Source organism: Cydia strobilella, chromosome 6 (genome assembly GCF_947568885.1).
Source record: "Cydia strobilella chromosome 6, ilCydStro3.1, whole genome shotgun sequence".
NCBI classification, from domain to species: domain Eukaryota; kingdom Metazoa; phylum Arthropoda; class Insecta; order Lepidoptera; family Tortricidae; genus Cydia; species Cydia strobilella.
In genome coordinates, this window is record NC_086046.1 from 14,012,248 (window position 1) to 14,038,127 (window position 25,880).

The window sequence follows — 25,880 nt, forward strand, 5'->3', positions numbered from 1 at the left end:
TAACGAAGACATAAAACTATGATGACGACTATATATAATAAAAGCAGATGTAGCGTGACCCGTTTTAAATAATTTTAATATGTTTGAGTCTTACGGGAGTTTTATAGTTAAAGTTGCACACTGGCAAATTTGCGCCCCATAAAAGACCTTGTTAAAATCCAAAGCCGCCTAGTTTCAGTGGCTCGGCTAGGAAACACTGGACGCGCCGAGCGCTCGCAATTACCGGCCCATAATTACAGGGCGGCCGCCGCGGCGCCGAAACCAGCCAGCGAACGAATCTCCCGCCATAATTAAAAACGCTCCAAATTAAATTCGCTCAGTGTGTACGCCGACTTATGATAGGTCTTTTTTAAGGACTTTCTAATTAGTTTTCGGTTTTTTCGGGATGGACGTTGGGAAATGTGTTGTTTTGATGGGGACTGTTTCTAAAACAACTATTTAGTAGCTATTGATAGTCCATGTTCTCTGAGAACTATGAGCAGCTTTTCTGACTCAACTGTGAATTAATTCAGGTAATAATGGACTGCTTTTACATACATTTGTCATTTTAGTACTTTAAAATAATCATCTATAGGTAATATATTATAAATCAACGTATCTATCCGACCTCTGCTATATTTGATATGGTGGTCATGAATAGTTACCTATATAAGGTAAAAGTATTTTTTTACTTGTATCATAAAATATGATCCATGCGAACTCTTCTCAGTGAATCTATGACGAAAAGATTGAACACTAGGGGTCTTGATTGTTTTCTCTTATAAATTAAAGTATAATTTTTTGCATAAATCTAACTGTAATTTTCTATTCTCGGGTTAGTATCCACCCCGTGTCCGCGGATCACAAGGACATGAAAATCTTAGTAAGTACCGACATCTTATATCTATTTATATATCAGTAACGAATTGTTCATGTGTCGTTACTTATCTATGTTATTTTTACTGGGCCTGTAATATAATTTCCCTAAATGTATAATATGTATTATGTTTAGGAACGGTACCTATGAACGGCTCTAGTTAAAATGTATGAAAAGGGTGACGTTAATCTAGATTCCGTTCTAAAACCACCAAGCTTTCCACAATTTCGATTTTCCAGGCACGACATCAAGAAATTATATCGGAACGAATATCGAATGACGAAATCGGTAATGCCTATCATCGATTCGAGCTATTGTGGCCGATGAGGGGCGCGAAATGCATTCGTCACGCGCGCGCCAGTGTCCATTCGAGATATTGTAATGTCCAAGTTTTATGCATAATGACGCTAAGAAAGTAGATATTTTACAATAATTTTCTGAGTAGTTCTGTTGTTATTGTTATCTCGGTTAAAGTGACATCCTTCAAACATCTTTTAATATCCCGTCAGCTGCAGATAGATCTGGAGCTGACTTCTCCCTCCTGAATAAAAGAGTTTATTACAATTACAAGGTGGGAGATGGATCAGGTTTTTCCAAAGTTGATTGTTAGTTAATTGAAAATTAATACTTAGTAATTTATTTGGGAATGTAAATTTAACTCATAACTAAGGAATTCTATTTGCAAAAAAAAACAATAAACTTAGGGAGGTGTCACTGTCACCTTTAGCCACACATACCTCTGGTAAAGCACCTGAAACTAAATGTATAATTGTATTTTTCCGTTAACTGTCAATTCTGCGCTATACCCATAATATAAACGACTCGAACACCGTATAAAAAAATACATTTAAAACATTCGAACATTTCTTCTCCTTGCTGTCAGTCCTCGCTGCAGGGCGCCGACTTCTCATGCCATCTTGACACCTATTTGTCACCGCTTGCTGGGTGTTTATTTAATTACCCACTTTTAATTAAACATGAAGGTTATGTCGCCATTTTATAAAATGAATAGTGTTAATGTTGAACCCGTTTTATTAAACCTATCGCTTCTAGTAAAAAAAAAACTGTCACATAAAAAAATTTGTGGTTTTAGGAAACCACGATGCAAGTGAAACTTTATTTTCGGATTGTAGGCATTTAAGTGATTTTTTTTCTGAAACTGAAATTGAACATTGAAACAAACACATAATAGTAAAGTAAGTATTATTATTGCTTTCAATTTGGTATACAAAGATAATAACTAATAAGAGCAGGTGTAAGTACCAAGTAGGTTGAATCCACCGCTTGCAGCTTCTGACTTTATATCTATTTTCTTTGCAATAATTAGGTATCACATTAGGAGAATTTCGGGTAATAAGGACACGCTCCGCTCTGTAGCTTCGTACACAGTTTGCTCCAGAAATTCTTTAACAATAGGCTATTTGACTAATTTTTAAAAAAGGTTTTAATTGATTGTTTATGACTTAATAATTACACTACATTGATATTTCCGTGAAATTTCCTGTATTAAATATAAAAAATCAATGTTAAAATTTATTTATTTTGAACGCGCCTTAAACGCTGTTTTTGCAAAGGGGCTAATCACGTGACACGTGTGACGTCACACGCGAGCAAACTCAGTCAATGACCTTAGTAAATCTTATGGTATATGTGCATTGAATTGATTATTTCACTGTAAAATGGTATATAAATAGTGTATAGTGCCGCAATGTTCAAGTACGACTATAAAAAATCCAGATAAATTGTTTGTTTCCGTTCCAACGAATCCCAAAAAAAGAAAAATGTGGTTAAAACTAGCGCGAAGAGACCCAAAGAGCATTTTAGCGCATACAAATGTTTTTATGTGTGAAGACCACTTCGATGTAAGTAATATTTAACTGTAAATAAATATGGTAGTTAAAGCAGCGGATTTTGTTGAACGAAACAAGATCTATAACCTCATAACATAGCTCTTTCAGCATTAGTAGGTAGTTAGTAGCATACTTTTTCTTTCAAACTAAAGTGCAGTATGGAGATACTATTCTCGTCATCGTATTCTATATATATATCGTCGTCGTATTCGTATCATCGAAATCGAAATGTTCGTAAATAAACAATTTCTACGTATACTCACATAGCTGTTTTTACATTTCTAAGTTCCGCAGCATAGTAATCCGGATTATCTTTAAAGAAAAGTGCAACCATTGATGCGTCTATGTCTGGTAGGTTGCCGCTATCAGCTTTCACATATTTCGGCTCCATTTTGAGATTCTTATGAATATTGTGCTACTAGATATACGGATAAATCGGAATATATCAGAAAACTGTGGAACAATAACTAAAATTAACTAAATACAAATAAAACAGTTAAAACACTCAAGGCAATCAAGAATGTTTACGCGCGTGTGACGTCATCCGAGCGTTGACCAATCACAGAGCGTTCACGTCCCTGATGAAATTTCAAAAAATATTAAATTTTCTTTCGTTTATATTCCAAAAATTAAACATAATTTACATTCAAATATAGTGAAATATACTTTATTAGTTTATTATCTTTCAGGATGACAGCAATTCGTCATATATTTTGAATGTTGTCAAATACCCTATTAACACATGACTAATGATGTCATATTTCGGATCCATCTTGAAGCTGAAGAATTTCAGGCATAGCTCTTATCTCTCGCAGAAGCAGGTACCTCCATAGATGCGCTCTAGTTCCTCCCACGTGCCTTTAGCGGAATCAAATCGCACTATTTTTTGCAGTGTCATTTTCAACATTAAAATTGCCTTGAGCACTACTAAAATTTCAAGCCTCCAGGTGTTTTAATATTGGGAGGCTAATTTCCTTATTTGAATCATTCTCGTGTTTAATGCTTGCTCAATTTTTATACGGTTACACTTTAAAATTAATAGAGAAAAAAAATGCTATAATTGACACTAATCGGTTTAAAAAAATATGGTTGTCTGTAAAGTCGGTTTACGGACGATGATTTTGCATGTTAACGTCATAAGAAAACATTGATGAAAAGGCCGTAACGTTACCATGGAGATCTGTAAACAACGTGACACTTTTTCGTGCATGCTACCGGTGTTCATCGATTTATAAGACGTTATTACGTCAAGAAGCATATTATATTATATCTGTTTACGACATTTACTTTTGCCTGACAGTAAACAACAGTTGCTAGGTTACAACTGCCAGGATGACTATTTGCCATTTACAGTAGAATAGAATCTTAGTAGCGAATGTTCTTACACATTTAGAATATCGAATATTTTAGATAAACATAAAGAATAATGACAAAAGACTATGAACTCTAACTACTAGAATTAAACTAGAATTTTACTTTATGTTACTACATAGGTACCCATTATTCTTTATGTATTTTGACTGATTCTATTTGAATTTGACACTTGACAGTAGCCCAACCGTATTTAAGGTTAATAAGGTCTACTGTCCTAAAATTTTTGTATGAAATTACGAGGAAATATCAGCCTTCAATAATTAGGTAAGTTGTAATCGTGATGTTTGAAAACAAAAAGTCGTATGCTTATTTTAAAGACTATGAACTCTAAGTATTAGAAATAAAGAAGAATTTTACTAATGCTGAATTATGTAATGCGACATGCTAAAGACAGCCAAAAAAATTTGGGAGTCCGGTACTGCATGAAGAAAACTTCACATGTCAACAAAGTGTCTCTAGACGGCAATTTAGGTTAGGTATAATAATAATACATGCATAGGTATAGTTTTTTTATGCCTATGCATGTAGCATTAGCTTGCCAAGACTACCAAGTTACGGCCAACCTATAAGTATGACGTACTACTCTGATGGATGAATGTACCATTTAGTTTGCTAAAGTTTAGCAAGCAATTGGGGTAAAATAAAAACATCAGATTTATTTTTAATTCAATTAGATACTTAAATTTAGTGTGTTTTGTAAAAAAGTGTCAATCATTAGAAAATACATCATTTTTAGAACCGGGACACTTAACATCTTATTGGCCATTAACTACGTCAGAATCATAGAGGGACTTTGTATACCAACACGTATTTAAAGTCAGGGTGTATAGCTGTATAGGGCCTGTAGGTAGGTATACATGCTCGCCCATGCAAAACAGCGCTGAAAGCTTTTTGTTTGAATACAATCTTCGATTGGAATAAGCATTAATGTTCAATTGAAAGGGCTATCCATGAATAATGCGCACAATGTGCATTGAGCGGGATTGAACCTGCAACCCGCCGCGGGCGCCGACGCGTGTGGCCGAATGTGCAACATTAGAACATTTTGCAATGGAAATTGAAACGATGTTTGTGCTAAATAATATACGTAAGTACATTTACGTTTTTAGGGTTCTATGAACAATAAAGTAAAAAACACAGTGTTTGATAAATAACTAAATACGTATATATCATCGCACAACCCTACACAAATCGACCTAGTCCCACAGTAAGCTCAATAAGGCTTATGTTGTGGGTACTTGACGACGATATATGCAGTGAAACTTAGTTAAATGGGACCTGGATAAGTGGGAAACCTAGCTCTAATAGCTGGGACTCAAGGTGTGGTCCCGACACTAGCACTGAGAGTTAGTGAGATAAAACAGACCTCTATAACTGAAATAACCTCTTTTCTCACCTCTATTAATGGAACACTATAAAATGAGATCAGGTCAGAGACAGAGAGAGCACAGACCCTGGGTAAGTGGAATACCTCTTTAAGTGAGACGAATTTGCTCGTCCCTTGAGAGCGCACGTATCCAGGTTTCACTGTATAATAAATATATATTAAGCAAATAATTAAATACAAAGAAAAATCTGTGAATCTGTGACAAACCTATTCCTTACAAGGATTTGAGCCCGGGACTTCTTGCTTCGTAAACAGGGTCACTACTGGTTACTACCTACTTTAAGTTTAAAGTTAAAAGTCAAATAATAGTACCTAAAACAGAGAATGCTGTATACAGCGCATCTTTGTATTCTACAATTGACTTTTTCAACTGTAAAAGCTTGCGTGGCAAACGAGGAAATTATAGCCACATAACAAATAAAGATACGTAGGTATTTTTGTCTTCTAAAGGAGGAAGTAGATTCTATCTTGAGTTATGGTCTAGTCGTTAGTGCTTTCTTCCCACTATACCCGCGTGGAATGACTTGTTACTTAGGTGTTAAAAAATGACGATTGTTAAATTAAATAAGTTCGATGTTTATGATAGATAAATGCATAACAATTTCAACACATTCTCGTTTACATAATTATATAAAATTGTAAGCTTATTTACTAATCGTAGATATGAACTTGCCTATTTATTGATAATTAATTAAAGCGGCTACCTATTGCTTTTGATTTGCCTTGCATGACTTGCATCACTGGTTTAGTATTAAAGCTAAATTAAGGCGACAAGGCGTAGGTACCTAGGTATCGTAATCTAGCTTTATTTGTATATCACCTGAATGTTTACGTAAAATTAATTAATATTGGCTGCCCACATTCCTTAAGCTACTAAATATGGTTTGTGGCATTCCATACGCTTAGCCAACTAATTTTATAAGGCAAATAGGGCCATTTCTTGAATCTAACGTATTGTAAAAGGAAAACGAATCATTTGCACGCTATCATTAATTTGTAGCCGAATGTGCAAGAATGCGATAAGTATATTATAGTACTACCTACTACATAATTGATCAGTTTGAATTTGACTTATATATCTCATTCATCTCATATCATTTTGTTTAGTATTCCACCTAGATGCTATGCTAACTCGTTTGAAGTAGCGCGGCTACTAGACAGTGACACAAAAGGGGTCCGTCATGTGAAGTTTCTAATCAAAATCTTCAAAATTGTAACTTACTTCATTTGCATAGTAGTTTTCTGAATCCTGGACCCAAAAGGGGAAAGGGGAGGAAGTATCCATTTGACAAGTAGCTTCCCCTTCTGGTTTTTTTTCTTAACCATACTTTCTTCCTTTCGAGACTATACTTTTGGAATTTGTTAGGGAAATGAGCCGGACTAAAAGCCTCTTTAGATGTTTTAGCGGACTAAGCCTTTTCAGACCCTTCAAGACCCTTCAAGACCCTTTTCAGTACAAAGTGAACTTATTCATAATAACAATTCTGCCGTCTATAAAATCTGATATACAAGGTGGTTTGTATGACCAGCCGGTTCTAGTTAGGTCCTAACGGTTTATTAGCCTGATGTGAATAGGTATTAGTGTGAACTGTGAATTAAGCTTTAGCACTAACTTAGCCGGCTGTCAAGATAAATTACAGGTTGCCAATTTGTCGACTTAGCTAAATAGCTTTGTTGTGGTAACTACATTTATCTTGTTCTGACCCTGTCTTGTAGAAGTTGAGGTTTTTATGAGTAAGTTTCCATTATTGTTGTTTAACAAGTTAAGTTATTTAAAATTATGAATGAATATCTTGCAGACGGCAATGAACTTCAAAGGCATTCGTTCGGATGTTTCAGAAGCTAAATTAAATCCAAATTTTGAAAATAATATTTTTTCCCTTTATTTATTTTCTTTACTTTACTTTTACTTAAATCAAAACATCTTAAAATATGTACCTACCTGCATTCAAAATTTTTAATAATTTAATTCGGTTTAGTCATAACAAAATTATTTCAATTGTTTTAATAACTTTCTATATAAAAAATAGTATTTTCGTAATTCGGGGTATTTTGGTAACCAAATCGTTATCTACTTATAAGTATGTGTAGGTAAGTACACAAATAAATGTGTACACATATTTTCTGTTACACATTTTAAGTATATCTTTTTCATCAACGGGGAACTGTTATGAGCAACAACTAACTCATACATATGAGATGATACAATTCTCCAAACATAAGCAATGAAGGAAACAGTTGACACGGGGCCTCTCAGCTCCGGCGACGGTCGCTTCCGTCCATTTCCGCCGCTCCAGACAAACCACCCCCTTTCCCTACCGTCCGTCGATACCATCAAAACAAGTACTCAATCACTTAAACTCAATTTCTGCATATACGAAGAGTACTGTAACAGGAAGCGGGTAAAGCCTGACCAGTAATATATGATCATTGTCAAGAGGGCGCTGTTGTTGTGCATGTATAGGGTGACAGTTCAGTATAGTATGAAAAAATTAGTTACAGTGAAATTCCGCAACTTTTCCGCAATTACTGCTGAATATAATCATAATCTATTATTTCGTCAATGCACACAAAACATTAGGTACACGTCACAAAACAGTTAAAGAAAGGAAAAATACATTTTCTATCATTAAAATAAATAACAATAAAGAAAATTCATTTTAAATAAATTAAATAATACAATGCCAGGAATTAGTAATAACAATAATGAAAAATAATAACAGATTAAAAATTACAATTAAACATCACAAAATTTACGTATGTCATAAAAGGCATTATTAATTAACCATTTCTTTAATTGTTTGTAGAATGAATTATTATTTTCTATATTTTATAAAAAATAACTGTAACAGAATTAAATAAGTATACCTAGGTACTTACTTAGTTATCATAGGGTTATTTTGATAACTGAAAATTAGTAACTTTATTTGAGGTTTTTTTTAATTACCTAAATTAAATCATCATCGTCCTTGCGTTGTCCCGGCATTTTGCCACGGCTCATGGGAGCCAGGGGTCCGCTTGGCAACTAATCCCAAGAATTGGCGTAGGCACTAGTTTTTACGAAATCGACTGCCATCTGACCTTCTAACCCAGAGGAGAAACTAGCTAAATTAAATAAATACCTAAATTGAATAAAAAATTAAAAATTATTTTACATTTTCCCGTTATAAAAACCTCAAGGTCAATGAGTACCTACCTAATAGGTAGGTACCATTTCGACGAAACGGCTGGGAATGCGACAGAAAATTAAGAAATGCATATTAACAAGTCTGCATAACCAAACAGTTTCCCATAAAACAGAGTTTACTGCGAGTCTCATAAATATGACAACGACCGTTACTGGCTGCCCACATAATGCCAGTAGCTCCCTAGGGAACATACAAGCATATTACAATTTTATAGGCTACGCTAGCTAGTGGAAAAACAGAATTACAGCCTCATGAAATTTTCTCGTAACTTGATTTCTTTGCGCCCTCGTGCTGTAATTCCTCATCCCAGCGTGAGTTTCGTGTTCAAATTAAAATGTTTATTGCGTTAAGCGGAGTTCGCACGGCTGCCCGTGAGCAGCCCGGAGCATTTTTATTTCGTTATCCCAAACACGCCCACCCCCCTTCGCACCTCGCCACAATTTCACTATTTTATGAACCCGATGGCACCCCTAATGTCGTATAATGCTTCGCGACTGTCATTTCCGTTAGCACGTTAACACGATCTTGTACCTTGCTTACTAAGCAATAAGACCGGATTTTACTTGTAGATGTTGGGGTGTATTTCCTCGTGTTATGCGTGTCATAAAACTATTAGCCGCTTAAGCTATTCTTAAAGTGGCAGGACGAAGGAACTCAGGGGAGCCAGGAAGGGCGCCATAATTTTTTTTTTCACGTCTACCTTTAGTTTTTAAGTTCCATTACGAATTATTTGGTCGTGTTTAGAAGTTTTTTTTTGTGATGCGCATTATATTTCATTATCTTTAACACCTTGTTGAAGAAATAGAGGCAGTTAGATCTATTGAGTGTTGTAACGGTTGAGTCTAATTACAGATAAGTAGGTACCTACACTAGGTACGTTCGTTAAATAGACAGGTGTACTTATTGTGAACTTGGTTAGGTTATTGTTGCTTAGGTATGTATTAGGTAGGTGGTTTATAGGTTTAAAGTTTAAATTAATAGCAACCTCTTGATATCTATTGCTAACTCAAATGTCATGTCATGATGAATTTAGTTATTTGAAACTCTACCACACTCTACTGATCTACCTAACTTTTAGAAAACTTAATTTATTCACTAATATTACCTATTATTTACTTTAGTATAGTAAGCATCAATAATCGCGGATGACACCACGCGACAAAAGTATCTAGGTAGGTAGCTACCATTCTCTAATAAATATACAAAAAGATATAGGTAGCTTCTCTGTAGGTATACTAGTTACCTATGTAAAACTATTGAATATATCTGAGCGTCTCTTTTTTTTGCCATTTTTTGTGATCTTTTTTGCCACTTTTGTGTTATTTCTAGTCAGGATCACGAGCTCTTTCAATACTAATGGGCTAAAATAATGTCCCAAGGTTTTTTTCCTATTATGTTACCATTTACCCATATACTTTCTATGGCGGTAACAAAAAGGAAAGTTTGAAAAATGTATGGAAATTTTGGGACATTTTTTTTCCGAATGAAAAGGGCTCGTGTTCCTGACTAAAAATAACACAAAAGTGGCAAAAAAAGAAACACTCATCTAAGCATATAACTCTACCGTGACCTTTCCAATAAATTACAGTAGGACAAAGTTGTGAACGTTGTTTTATAAGCTGTTATTGATGCTCACCTATTACCTGCTGGCAAAATGATAGGTGTATTGCATACTTAGTGTTCTCACAAAACGTATTACTTATATGTATTTACCGTTAAAGTAAAGCTCGCACAAATCACACATGAATACATTATCTATTAACAATCATATCTGACATTCTTAAAACAATGTTTCTTTTCTTTCCTCATCTGTTACCTATAAATGCGGCCAACGGCGATGTCCACCACCATCCTCCCACTCGGAGTAGCGGTGCGCTAAAGAGCCGACTTCGCCGAGTAAGCAACAATTTCAAACAAAAAGTTTATGCAAATCGAGGAAGCCGAAATAAAATGGAGTCTCAGTATACGATCGATAACGCCCTCGCGACCTTGCGGGCGGGGCAGCGCGTGGGCGGGGCGTGGTAAGAGGCTGGGATTGGCTAGCCCCGCCCACCGGCCCCCGGCCTTGCCCGCCTCACCCCCGCGAGGCCCGAGCCGGCTCGAGCGCGGATCTCGCGCGCCACCGCTGTCAGAACAAAACGTCATGTGGACGCCCCGCCGCGAGTAGTGACAGTACGCACTGTGTAATATTTTTGTTGATTTTGGTTGCGATGCGCGAGTGTTGAGTGTTGGTGGACAATGATTACTGACATGTATGCGCCGCTGCCGGCGCCGCCGCCCAGCAAAACAATCGTAAGTTTGTTGTTGTTAAGATTTTATTATTAAATGTAGGTCAGCTGATCATGTTTACCATATCAGCTTCACAGTTAGGTAATTTAATTTTTTAATATTAGGTATATAAAAAAACAATATTTTTTAAACATTTGTTAGATGTTACTTAAATGTTTTTAATAGATATTTTTGTTAAAAATACTCATGAAAATTTTTCTTATAAGAATTTGTGATAAAGAATTAGGTAAATAGTGATTTGTAAATGTAACTTTTGGAAACAATATTTGTTTAAAATTTACCTGCCTGCTATATTTCTTGCTAAAAAGCCATTGTAACCTAGCTAATTTGTTAGCTGTGAAACTTTTCTTGATGACCGGTTTTCCATTTCAAAAACTAAATGCTCATATTTTTATTTTACTAGGTTTGTACCTACCTACTTATATCTAAACATGCTATATATCTACTTAGGTTCGTACTACTAGTACCTTAAAAAATACAAAAGATACTTAGTAAATTTGATTTTATATAATACATACCTAATAAAAACTGGAACCTAATGTGCATTGCAATGTAGGTAGTAAGTACTCAATTTGTCTCATAAAATCTGTCATAATCCAAATAAAGTAGCATTTCTTTTGTTGCATTGTTTCTCAAACAAACGAAATTCATCCCAATTTATTATACTACAAGGTTTAAATTAAAAATAGGCTAGGTACTTACCTACCTTCCTAGCATCCCAACCTCGTCTACAAATCAAAGGACGATGGTGGTAGTTTAGGTTATAAAGGGTTATGAATATTCAGGTAAATCTAAGTGCGAGTATTAGTTACGTTACTCGCAATACAAATAAAAACATTTTAAAACGAAGACATAAGTATGAGAAAGATATCACAAAATACACATCTAGCGCCAACATAATTATGAAAAGTTAGTCTCTGAGTTACTACAATATTATACCTAATAGTTGCATATATTATGAATGTATGTAGGTACCTATAGAAACACATGTGATCGCTAGCATGCAACTACACCGTCAAACTGTCGCCGTCGGCAGTGCGTGTACGCATCGCAATCACGGATTATGTCTAATGGGTGTAAGATAGGTAGGTATGTATATATTTATGCAACACTGCTCATAGAATACCATTTTAACGCTGGTACACTTAGCATCATAATTATGTATACTCTCGTAGCAATATTGCTTACTGTATCGTCATGAAAATAGGTAGTCACCAAAATAGAGTTTTTGAGAGTGTTAGAGAAAAAGTTATATTTTGTAACTTAAGTAATACCTATACTTAAATACCTAATACATTTATTGGACATTTATTTACATACAAGATATATACAGTGGTACTACGTAAACGAAATTAATAACTAGCTTAAATCTAAAATAGGCCCTTGAGGCATTGTACCAAGGATGCTGGCGGCATTTCCCCGCTGTATCGCAATGCTGATACGTTGTGCGAGAAAGCCGCCAGCTCTTCGGTCACCAGTTACGTCAACCAGACACTTCGCGATTTCTGCAAACAACTTATGCGCGCTGGGACCCCATGGACCTAGAGTTTCAACTGCAAATGGAACGAAATGATACATACATACGACTCGATATAACTATTAGGTCATATTTCCCAGAATAAAGGCTATCCTTTTATGAACTAGCCGCCTTTGCGTGATTCTGTAACCAACATAGGTAAAGTTTATGATTAAGCCGATTTCAACAACTTGTTCACGTTTGGTTAAGCGACTAAAAATATCGTTTAAATTACTTTAGGTAACTTTTATAATTTTTTTTTTGATAGGTAGGTATTTTACATTTTGGCGCTATGACAATCGATGATGAGCTTTTATTTTGACATTTCAATTAGGTACTTAGAGATTTTGATCAAATTTGGTAGATAGATAGAGTTCCTTATCCTGTACAACATAAGCGCAATTTCACTGTATGTCCTACAACATCTTCCACGTATGGAATTTTCCGTAACTCAAAGGGAATTTTTGTCTCAAATTTGGATTTCTGGTAAATTCTGACCAAAAAAATAAAATTGACAAAAAAATAAAAGATGAGAAATGGATTTACACATCGGAAATTTCGGTTACATTTTTTTCTAGGTAAGTGTATATTTCATTCAAATTCGCTTGATTATTTAAATTGTTATTATGCTGCTTAAGTTTAGTAGGTATTTACATAAGTAAGTACTTAAGTATTTACTAGAGTTACAAAGTGTCTAATGCACTCTTTATGTTTTTATGTGAGCCTGGTGCCATGCAGATACTAATCATTTTTTATGGAAGATAATGGAATAACTCAACGAGTAGGTAGGCAAGAAGTTATCATGATATAATATAAAAATGTGTACTTAAGCGAGTTTTTATCGCCTATAAAAATTATGTTTTGGTTTGGCACCGCGAAAGGTGTTGAAGTGAAGACACGTGATAGGTCATGCCATGAAGTAGGTACGTAATAGGTAGGTAAATTTTATTTAATATAATAAGCGTAAGTGCCTAATGAAATTACTGATCCGGAAACAGTGAAATATGTACGTACGTATAAGTAGGTACGAAGATCGACCACTGGAATTATTTTTAATATTATGTCAAAGCCTGGTCGAACCTGACTACGGTATGGTATTTAGCAAAACAATGGTAAAAGTGGAACCTCTATAGTTTTTGTCATGTCCGTTTGTCCGTATGGCACTGCCTTTTCACTCAGTAACTCACTTACCTATATTATTGAAATTTCGAATACATGAGTGTTTAGCGTGCTGCTACTTTGTTGCGTTGTAACATGAATAATATATATACCTACTTCTAGGTACCTAAATGTAACCACGTATGTATACAAGTAACTGTACCAATTTTTTGAGTACATTGATATTTGGAAAATGTATCGTTCGATAACTTTTTTATTATCTTTATAGAAAAAATCTATAAAATGTATAGTTTTAAAAATAATATCTATGAAAGTTGAATAAATGTGTCCCCTCAAAATTTGGTCCAAAGATGTAAAAAAGGTTGTCAAATATTTTCTGTAATCTGTGGTGATAATAAAACCCATTAATACCAAAATGTTTAAAAATTCAATTCTAAAATGTACCTACCGTCACAAAGTATTCAATCAATCCGACGTTATTTCAAAAATAATTCCAAAAAGGATTTAACAGTAGGGCAGCAGGGTAGGAACGTCCAATCAAACGTCAATATTTGATCGAGGACCGTTCGTTTCCAGTGTTGCCACCGTATTGATACTTCCGCACCGGAGGAGGCCTGAATAACTCATTGTTTCGTTGATCTCGCATCTCCCTCGCTAAAATAAAATACTTGTCATCGGTTCCCGTGACACAATATGGAGCTCGAAGCGCTTTGTAAATATTGGCTAGCGTTAGATTTGCGATTTGTTATAAAAAATAAACGAGCTAAACGCATTACAATTACCTCAGTTCAATCATTCCATGTACATACTTAGCTAAACTTATCAATGAAAATCATCAAGTCGACTATCATCGAGTAAGAAAGAGCTTTAACTATATATTTACCCATCCATTTAACGTCGAGATTCTAATACACATATCTAAACTGATAAAGCTTGGCTTACTGAGCTAAGAGCCGTGTTTGTAGGTAAGTGATTTAGACTGTATCATAAACATAGACCAGTTATTCTCATGTATATACTTCTATCGATCAGAACTCGCAATGTCATCTCTTGTATCTATACATCGAGTCCATTATGCGTGTCTAATAGGTTTTTTTGGCGCTAGGCCATTCACGGGCGCAGCGTGAAGCCGCGTCAATGGCCATTGTGGCATCGAGTCGCCGGCGACCGACAAACTTTTATTTGTAACGGGCCTAAATGGCTGTTTTGAGGATTAAGGTGCCAGCATTGTCATCGCTCGAATATCGGTACAATACCATTTTATTCAATCCAAGAAACACGCAGTAAAAAGCTCTATTTCAATGCGATAAGAACTTGATAAATTAAAAAATAAGTTAGCAGGACTGGAAATGCCGTTTCAGCGCGGAACATTGTTGAACGCAAAATGGCATTAGCCTAATACGATGAGTTCCCCACAATGTGCTCTTGAGATCTGTCACTTCTGATAGCTTTTTGCCACGGTTTAAGTACACGAAGGATTACGCACTTCAACATTAGGATTATGCGAGCATTTACAGGCTAAAGTGTACTTTAAAAATGTTTACGATTATTATTGTAAGGTTCGTGCCGTATTTGTTTAAAGCAATTAAATTAAAATAGCTGTCGTAGCAGTCAATTAAAACTGAAAAATAAAACTGTGCACATACGTTAACGGTTCGGTAGCGCCCTTCATAACTCTTTCCTGGCAGCGAGGCGTCGCGTTTAACCCTTTCATTGACAAAAGGTATTTAAATTAAGCTGTCGAGGAGATTATATTTACTGCGCCGCAACGGGATTCAAGCCGTTTACACCGCTGTTTTTAGAACGACACTGTTGCAGACATTGAAAAAGATAACGAGTTTCTTGAAAGACGTTTAATTGAATTTCATGCGAGAAGTTGTTGAGTGTAATAGCAAATAAATGATAGCGCGATGACTGCGATACACTGCTATCTAGCTTGTAGATATTTATCGTGAAAACCGCGTGCAGTCGTTCGATCTCTAAAGCGGGCTCTGGCGAATCTCGAATCGGCCGGCGAGTTTTCTAACTAAGTAATTGAATGTTATTGCATACCATACACTAATTTATAGATGTATTGAGATAGGTAGCTCGCGCTCGTTCATTAAGCTGTCTTGGTAAGTTATTTATGCGGGCGTCCTTCAACGCCGCGCCGGAGTGGCGACAAATTTAACAATGCCCGGTATCTCGCTTTGTGTCGCCTTTCTTAAAAAGATCGTTAATGATGTGCGAATCTGTCTACACGTGTCATCGTCGATTTATGTCCATTCTTCCTAATTGTTTTATGTTACGCCGATTTTGTGCTTTATTTCAGCCGTGCACGGTTCATTGGCGTTCCAATTCAAAGCTAGAAATATATTTGTGGAATTTAAATTTACTCGGTGCTTGCGTTCACGCGGGGCTTGTCCGTTGTTTGTGTTGTGTACAATCAACTAGTAGCGGCAATTATTCACATGTTCCCTACTGCGGTTTATTAAAGCAAGTCAACATTCGCCACCCATAGGACCGTGTAAAAACGGCCCGACCGCAAGCCAACTGCAGTTTCCTGCCCTGACCACAAATAACCGTTTAATAATTTTAATATTGCTTGTTAGCAATGCTAATTCTACAGTTATCGTTTGTAGATAGTTTTTATTGGTTCTAATTGTACTAGGTAATAGTGGGAGAATAAGGTGTGTTATAGGAGGTAATGTAATTCAACCAATAGAATGTGAGAAATGACACCGTAGGGTAAGTTGGCAATAAACTAAAGTGGCCGCAGTATAACATTTGTATGGCTTTAATAGATTCACAATTGTAAAACCAACGTTATTGATTCTCCATACTATGTCTGTTTACTTTTAATATCTGTGATCACCTGTACAACAAGAATCTACATATGGCATCGGATCACGTTTCGAAGCCAGTTTCGTGATCGCCGACTATCGATCCACTTCATCATCAGGATCAAATTGATTCAGTTTTTCGAAATTGAAACTATCAATCACGATATTACATGTCGCATAAACTAGTTTATTTACAACACATCGGCACAGTGACAGTAAGTAATTTAGCTACTTTTTGCAACATCTTCCATTTGTAATAATATTATTAGTTAGCGTGTATCGAGCTGCGCCCGCGTCGGCCAATTTCACATCCACTCGACGCAGCCCGTCATTACGCTGCAAATATTACAATTACGACCTACTGAGATGTTCCACTAGTGACGTGCCTTTTCATTCAATAGTTTTTACTCAACACTCCGTTTCCTGCCATGAATTATTTATTTCCTTTGAACATTTACACTAGAGCGATTTCAATTTCAACCTGCATGTTACGACTTTTTTATTTTTTTATTAGTCTTCGCTATTATTTTCATTAAAGCATATCGTATCCATATCGGCAGCTCTTATCGCAGTTAACATATTATGGTCAATAAAAAGGCTCGCTGAAAAAGTAATAACTCATCCAATAACAGAACAAACATGGGTCGCGCGGATTAGTCGCGCTCCTGCGCTACAATCTCTGTCGATGATTGCTGTCAATGCTTTGAGCTTTGCTGTTACCGCCCTGCCTAATGGAAGGATCCGCTGGCGTTACGTTGTGACTAATATATGAGGTTCAGGATCCTTTGGGACTCATTAAACGTAGTCAGGAGCTTCTGAAGCCCCGATAATGATCGTAATCGGTTGGCAGAGGTTTTTGCAAGGTCACTAAGCATTAGCCTGGCTTGTTAGTGGGCCGACGAGAAGCAAGCGCTGCGAGTAATGAACGGAGCTGCGAGATGCAAGTCACGGGGCAGGCAGAGGCGCCGCCGTCATCGCTCGCGTCATCGCGCCCTGTCAATAAATGATGCCCCGACAACGGAGAAGGTTATTTTCGAAGAGCTCCACTAATTAATGCCTTCCACTTAAAAAAGGTTACTTTACCTACCTAAGAAGCGGCGTCTTTATTCTATTGTCAACTCTTTCAAAGTTTTAGAATGGGTAATGGTGCTGGTAGCCCTTATTTGTTCCACACTGTAAACGTCATTCTTGTGGTCGGATAATTATTTACATACTTATCTCTAATCATAGCAGTGTCGCTTCACCAATGATATTAAACGTTCCCTCATTTGTGTAAGAATGGTCAGTAATTATAAGTTACATATGAGCGTTTCTTCCAGACGATATCTGTTCGCCTCTTTCTGGTGAATTATAAAAATCGCTTGCTCTCTAGGTTTTGCGTATTTATGATCTAGCGATGTCAAATTTGGTCATTGAACCCCGGCACAATCTATTACATCACATCTGTTCTGACAATCTGCAATGTTTTGATTTTCTCTATCTGTTCCCTACTTACGTCACCCGCAGGACGGCGATTAATTTAGTAGTTTAGCCGAGACTCGCGGTGGCCACCCGCGGGGCTCCGGCGGCGCCCCGCCGCGCCCCGCGGAGCGCTAATTGAAACTGACACCGATAGCGCCATTCACACTGTCCTTTATCGGACCATTTTGTGAAAACCAACACATACAAACGGGTAAAAATTGGGAATTTGCCTGTACAGGTAGAATTATTAGTGAAAGGGACAGACCACGAAACGAACTGAAAATCTGAAACTGTGTTTCCATTAATATTCCAAATCCTCGGAATCCTTGTCACTGACTACGACCAATTTATAATAGAATTCTCCAGTGCCATTGAAAACAATATTTAATATAGGTACTGCCTTAAATTAAGTACAGATACACACTGGTACATATCTAGTTACCCGTAATTCTACACACACCAGAATGATCCTATCCATCACAATAAATTTATTTCTCAACAATAAAACCGCTGCACGCGTCCCTTTCAGCCTTACAAGCGAGTGCAAGAACTAGCGGAAATTGCAACTATTATCCTTAGCATCCGGCTTTTAAGTGTAAATTTTCCGTTTGCAATTTGTCGTGCAGAGGGATTTAAACTAACAGTCTCCTTGTTGCTCGAGTGGCCATTAAACGCAGCGGCTGGGGCTGTTATGAATTTGGATATATCCCTCATCCTCTCTTCCCCTTGTGACTACACAGATATAGGTTACTTTGTTACGGTTAGCATCACAACATATAAAGTAAAAAAAAAAAGTTACTACTTAGTAAGTTTTACCTACTTAGGTATTACCTACATCTTATCTAGAAAATACCAAATGGCATGAATTCTACACTTTATACTAGTATACCTTAGGGACCTTAGGAACAATCGTGCAAAGCGGTATTGCCTAAGACAAAAGTGCATAGTCACTAGCACTTTTACTTAGCCTACGAATTCGAGTTCGAAAAAATTATAAATGTTGAAAGGCTTTATCTCGGAAACTATTAAATCTACAGAGACAATTCTAGTCTCGTAGGTATTAAAAAAAAATTTAGTCTACTTTAAAAACGTCTTGAGAAGGTACTATCAAAAATCGCCCAATAAACAAAAACCGTAATTTTCGGGGTTTTTTCAATTTTTGACAAAGTTGCGTTCGGCACAATCGAGGTCACAAACTTGGATTATTCACTGGGCCAACGTCATAAACAAGTCAGCAACAAAACAGAACTACTGGATTTGACGCAAATGAACCACGTAACAAAAGGCGACTAATTTACTGGATTAAACGCTATAGATATACCAAAAAATCCATTTCAAGTCAAAAATGCCTTACATCATTTTGGAAAAGTGCTGATACTTTTCAAACTACTGGATCGATTTCTATCAAATATAGCTAAGAACCACCGCAAGAAAACCGCTTTCACTTTTAAAAAAACCGCCTCGAAATCGGTCCATCCGTTGGAAACTTGGAAAGTAGTAGTAGTAGTAGTAAATCACTTTATTGTACAAAACAAAAATTGATAACATGAAATTCATATAAATTTAGGTACAAAGGCGAGCTTATCCCTATAAGGGATTTCTTCCAGCTAACCTTAGAGTAAATGAGTGGAAAATTCGAATTAGATAGATAGACAAACTTACAGAACGTACAATAATATTTAAAAAGGAAAACTACAATATTAACGTCTACGAATAACTAAAATACATCAATTGCATTATGCAATAAAATAAATATGTACTAGCATACATAAATATATAGTACTAAATAAATATTAAATATATATATATATATATATGTATATATATATATATATATATATATATATATATATATATAATATATATAAATAATATATATATATTAGCACTCAACCAAATCACAGTTCGTCTACTACAGGAAAGCTAATATGATGCCACAGACAAACAGACAGACACACAGACAGACATTGGCGTCATATATAACACCCCTCATTTTGCGCCGGGGTTAAAAAGAAAACAAAACGTCGACGCTAGTGTTCGTTGAACAATAAGTGTACATATTTGCATTGCATGCACTTTTCAACGAACATTTTTTTACGAATTATTGTCTTGTGTAGTCGTAAATCTGTAAATGGACTGAAACAACCTAGATCTCCTGAGCTACAAGCTGTTAATGTACCGTTACGCTTTCAGTTTAATCGATATTAATTTTTGTTATTTCGCTCAACCCCTTTCTTGTACATTACGCTAGGTGCAGGTAGTAATTTTCTAAATGCGCTTAAGCACATTTCCCGCTGTCACGGTTATTAACGAAGCTTAACCTACTTACTGTTTATACTTATTTAGTCTCATTTGCAAGCACTAAGTTTGTAATTAAGTAATTACCCGCGGACGTGAGAGGCGTGTGCTTTATCCAATTTCGAAAAAAACCGTTGCTGATAACAATTTTTCAATTATTACAATCGATAGCCGGAAAATTAAATCAATTTAATTGGAATTAATCAATACATATCTAGTCACGATCGTTGGCTAGTTAGTATACTTATAAACATCTTTCTTGTAAATCGTTACTGTATGCAACACCATTTAAATATCTACGTTTTTTCTGTTTATAAGTAAATAAATAAATATCTAATGGTCATTACAAATTTATACAAAAAATAATAAAATTCAACTTTGCCATGGGTATTTCTGTGAAATATTTGTAGTCATTTTCTATTTGTGTCCTGCCGGAGGATTCCTACTGAGAAAAATCCATGCAGATGTTGTGACTTGTGAGTTGTGGTTAAGTGGACAGGTCCAATTTAAATTACACTACTAACGTCCATTTGGTATTTTTAACCGACTTCAAGATTTCAAAAGGAGAAGGTTCTCAATTCGGTTGTGTTTTTTTTTTAAATGTTTGTTACTCCATTTTATCCAAACTATTTCTGGACCGATTTTGAAAATTCTTTTTTTATTGTAAGTGTATACAGATTGGTCCCTTTTTTTCAAAACGCAGTTCTGATGATGGGATCCATGAGGAATGGAGGGAACTCCTCAAATGTCAAAGGCATACATATAGTGATTTTAGTATTTTCATCAACAAATCAAGCATTTACATTTAAAAATGTGACATTTGATGAAGTGGAACTGCTGATGATGATCAGAACGAAACTCTTCAATGACGCATAGTTCACGTTTGAGGATTTGTCCTCTTCGTTATGTTTGTTAAGCAACTTAAGTTTTCAAGACACGTTTTTGTCAAGCTCGAGTTCTGATGATGGGATGCATGAGGAATCGAGGGAACTCCTCAAATGTGAAAGGCATACATATAGTGATTTTTGTATTTTTATCAACAAATCCAGCATTTCCATTTAAAAAAGTGACATTTGATGAAGTGGAACTGCTGATGATGATCAGAACGAAACTCTTCAATGACGCATAGTTCACGTTTGGCGATTTGTCCTCTTCGTTATGTTTGTTAAGCAACTTAAGTTTTCAAGACACATTTTTGTCAAGCTCGAGTTCTGATGATGGGATCCATGAGGAACTGAGGGAACTTCTTAAATGTGAAAGGCATACATATAGTGATTTTTGTATTTTCATCAACAAATCCAGCATTTACATTTAAAAAAGTGACATTTGATGAAGTGGAACTGCTGATGATGATCAGAATGGAACTCTTCAGTGACACATAGTTCACGTTTGGCGATTTGTTCTCTTCGTTATCGACCCAGACCCAAACTTGGACCCGGACTCGGACCCGGACCCGGGTCTGGACATGGACCCCAACTCGGACCCGGACCGACTCGGACCCGGACTTGAACCCGGACCCCGACTCGGACCCGGACACAAACCGAACTTGAGCCCAAACTTGGACCCGGACAGCCGGACATGGACATTCAACCGCGATTCTCACAGAACAAAACTATCAGAAAAGTAGGTTAGGTTAGGTTAGAACTGTGACCCTTACAGAAACGAAATGCTATCAGACAAGTGGGTTAGGTTAGGTTAGAACTGCGACCCTAGAACCGAAATGCTACTAGAAAAGTGGGTGGTTTTACCTCCTTTTCTACATAATTAGGCAAAAGATGCTGTCTTTTTCATGTCACTGTCTGGAATCTAAGAGTGCACCATCAACAATAAGTAATCTTTCAACGGCATCCCCCATCGAAGTCGGTTTTTTTTTCTTAAAAAATATTGTGTATTTATGTTAGGTATGTTCATTTTTGGCGTAGGTACCCTGTAAGTGTATGCCCACACAGCCTGATGTAATAAATATGTATGAGGGTATGTCATTCCCGTTTGCTTGCACTGGCTTATACAAATGTTTTTTTTTTTTTCAAACTTTACAAACTTGTTTTCTGACAACGACAACACAGGAACAATAAACGCGCAAGCAGTTCCTTTCGTTAACAATCTTTCCCCGGCTACTTGCCATTAGAGGGTCGTCGGTCGTGGTGCGCCATTAGCCCCGCGCCATATTTCACCACTCGAGGAGCCTCCATGAATACTCGCACTCGGGCTGAAGCTTTAAACCGCGCCTGTCATTGATGGCTTTAATGTCACGTTAAATATTTAGCTTTTAGGGGATCGTTACATTTTTACTTTCGTTTGAGATACGAAGTGATTAATAGTTATCTGTTTTACAAGAGGGCAAAGTTGTTGTTTAACCGCTCGCGCTATAAATTGATACCCTAGCAAGCGATAAATTCCAAAATTGAAAAGTAAAATCTTGAGCGTTTCGACGGTTTCAAGGCACGAGGCAAATTTTGTCACCGAGTGAAACACAAAATGTTTACCACACCACCGCGAGGAAAATAATAACTGTAAAATATCAAACAAAATCAAACCAAATCCAAATGAACGTTATTACATATTTATCATTCAAAATCATCATTTGAAAGTCAATTCCACCAGCGAACACAAGGAAACAAGTCAAAATTAGCATCAGATTACTTTGACAGTTGACACACATGTAAATGTAAACATAAAATGCAACTTTTTTATCAGTTTTTGAACAATCAAGAGAGCCTTTACCAGCTGGTGTGGTGAAAAATTTATTATATTTATAAGCCAAAAAAAGCAAGCCCCTGTTTTTAGACTTTTATTACAGATTTGGCATAATTATGATAAAACGAGTTTAACTGTCAAATGCTTATAGATATAAGTTAAAATACATAACAAGGCCGCCCTACCCAACACCTGTATTTATAACATGTACGTGGGTAATTGTGTAGGTACAGAACTTTCTTATCAGTTCACGTCAACATATTTAGCTCCAAATTCGGAACGTCAACTTATGTGGGGTGTAATTTTATGGCTTACATTATCGTATTTTTTTTTTACTAACAATTCCTACGCAATATCCTGATAAGATTAAGCAAGCGATAAATGATTAATACCTAACTCTTAACATGTTTAATTGATTGAAAATAACGCAGGTATTAGTTATAGGTTACACGCTCTTCACCCTAGTTGACCTTCATGCCCTTAAGTTTTTATGACTTAGACATTCGAAGCCTCAACGCACTACAAGCACTGAAGCATCAGAATTCATATGCGCTTATTCAAGCACGTCCATGTAGGGTGCAGCATAATTACTGGACGTCCATAAGCGCAGCTGACAAGCGCTGCGGTCGCCGCGGTCGCTCATTCAACACCCACCATTCATAACTGGCGAGTGACCGCAGCGCAGACGTGTGGAACGTTTAGCTCAATTTGCCTAGTTGCATGCAGTTTGGGACCTGAGTGGAACCACAGGAGGTACTCTACATTCATGAATTACCTAAATTAGTAAGAAAATTTATCAAAAAATGAGGTGAAACGACGTTACACTCAAAACTATAGGGAACCGGAGGATGAGGGTGACACAAGAACAGTTGCTAATGAAATAGGAGAGGTTTTTGTTCAGCAGGGCACTGATGCATTTTAATATGATAAGTAAAAAATGTATATAGATTATAATAAATGTATAGAGTAAAAAATGTAAATGTAGAGAACTCTAGAACTGCTGATAAAATAAAAAATAATCAATGATTTACTTTTGATCGGTGTTCTGCCTTTTCGCCGAAGTTATGCGAATAATTGGTTGCGAAATGACATTCGGCAATGATTTAGAGAATCCTTGTCATCCTTAACCCCAGCTTAAATCGTTAATTATACAGGTATATAGTCCAATTAGGCTTAAGACAGTTGATCAATTCGGGCTCTTTATTTTAGTTGAGGTTCGCTATAAAAAAATTGATTAAATTAAACCCTGCTATTGATACTTTCGATTGGGTGTAAAACATTTACAAGGTATCATCGGCTCGTTCATCCGAGTGCTGTGATTCGATTCCTATCAGAGATCTACAAAGCGGAATAGGAGATGAAGTACTTAGGTGGTCGCGTGGCCCGGACCGCCCGTCGCGGCCGACGCCGCGCTATGCTAATTCAATTGTGTAGAGCGGATAGCGCGATACCATCGCGTTGCATTATCATAATAATGCGCGAGTCACCTCGCCGATACCAACCGTCGACATGCACTCGATACACAATTTTTAAATCGATACCTCACAACAACACAGCTTTTCGGGCTCAGACCTTACAGCAATTGTATCATTTAGCTGACACCATGAAAACATGCATCAATTGCATCATGCATCCATGACACAAACAAAGGGTGCATCACAAAAACTTGACAACGCAAAACCAGAACCTCGACACCAACAGAGTGTTATGAGGCACTTACTTCAAGTAACATGAAAAGAAACCTAGCATCTAGGTAATCGATTCACAGAAGTGTTGAAAAGTGGCGAAAGCCGTTCTCAGGCGACCGCCCGCGGCCCGTAACCGTACCCACAGTTCTTGCCAGCGATTACATTCATCTAGCGGGATGCAAATTGAATTATGGGACTTTTTGTGGCCGTTCAATTGTTTAATACGTCGCTTTGTTCTTGCGCCGCTACGTGACGATTGAGCACTCAGCGCCTTGTAATCGCCGCAGTCTTCCAGTCCCGATTGTTCCACACCATTCTAGTCAACCCGGCCCACCAGATTATAGTGTTCCGCCGTATTACCTAATTGTTGCTTATGTTACAAATGACTAACTGCTTTCGAAAATCTTACGATCTAAGTACCTATCTCTTATTACAATTTATATTTCCTTAACGATAGTTCTATAAACTCAATTAGGTACTTGCGCATATTTGTAATCGAAGTTTTTTTCCGAGTTTTCACGCAAAAAGCGAACTCATGTATCAATCATTGACGAAAAAAGTATTTAGTATTTACCTTACTGCATACGTCGGGTTTAGGCGGAGTATGTCACATTATTAGGAGGTCACTTTCGAATTACCTCACTTTCTAAAGACGTCACTTTCTGAGTTCGTCCTACGTCAGTTTTTTAGCATAGTAAGATTTAAGCGTATATTTACCTGCTTGAACAATGGATACCAGCAATTATATTAGCTGTACTGCATTACGGCCACTTATGTATGTATTGTTATCGTCTATATAACCTGTATGTCATACATAATAGCGACCGTATGCAGTACCTACAGCTAATATGATTTCTGGTATTCACTGTTCAAGCAGGTATACGCTTAAATGTTACTATGCAAAAAAATTGGCCAAGCCCGCAGTCATAACTGCGGTAGCAATTAAGTGTCCCGTGCGTAGGTAATCCATCTACTATCGTACGCATCGTTATGATGGATTAAATTTTAGGCATATCTCAAACACTATGAAATGCAGGGCCTTATTAGCTATAAAGCTTTTATCATTGCTGAAAGGTATTTCGAACAGGTTTTAAGACGATAGTGGACGACTGGGTAATTACCTACGACATATTGGGTTTAATAGAGCTATTAAGGTACAAAAAAATCTTCTAATCAAGCGATACCAATACAGTGACAGCATTATTCTAGACACCTATGATTATGACTTCCCACTGCCGTTTACTCCTATAATCACTGCACCTTATAAAACAAAGTCTCTCCGCGTCTGTTTGTGTGTTGTTCGCGATAAACTCAAAGACTACTGAACGGATTTTC

General features: G+C 36.6%; 1 protein-coding gene across 4 annotated transcripts in view; it reads left to right on the plus strand.

Annotated features, from left to right (window-relative positions):
* The window catches only part of LOC134742484 (transcription factor Sp9), a 94,663-nt gene that overhangs the window by 53,068 nt on the left and 15,715 nt on the right, over positions 1–25,880 (plus strand). Inside the window, exon 2 of one of the 4 annotated variants that reach the window (XM_063675692.1) lies at positions 820–862. The exons of 2 other annotated variants lie outside the window; for them this stretch is intronic. In XM_063675692.1, the coding sequence (XP_063531762.1) occupies positions 851–862 (12 nt within the window). In that variant the 5' untranslated portion in view covers positions 820–850. Of the gene's footprint in view, positions 1–819; positions 863–10,760; positions 10,948–25,880 lie in introns of those variants that run through there. One more of the 4 variants, XM_063675690.1, reaches the window with a different exon arrangement.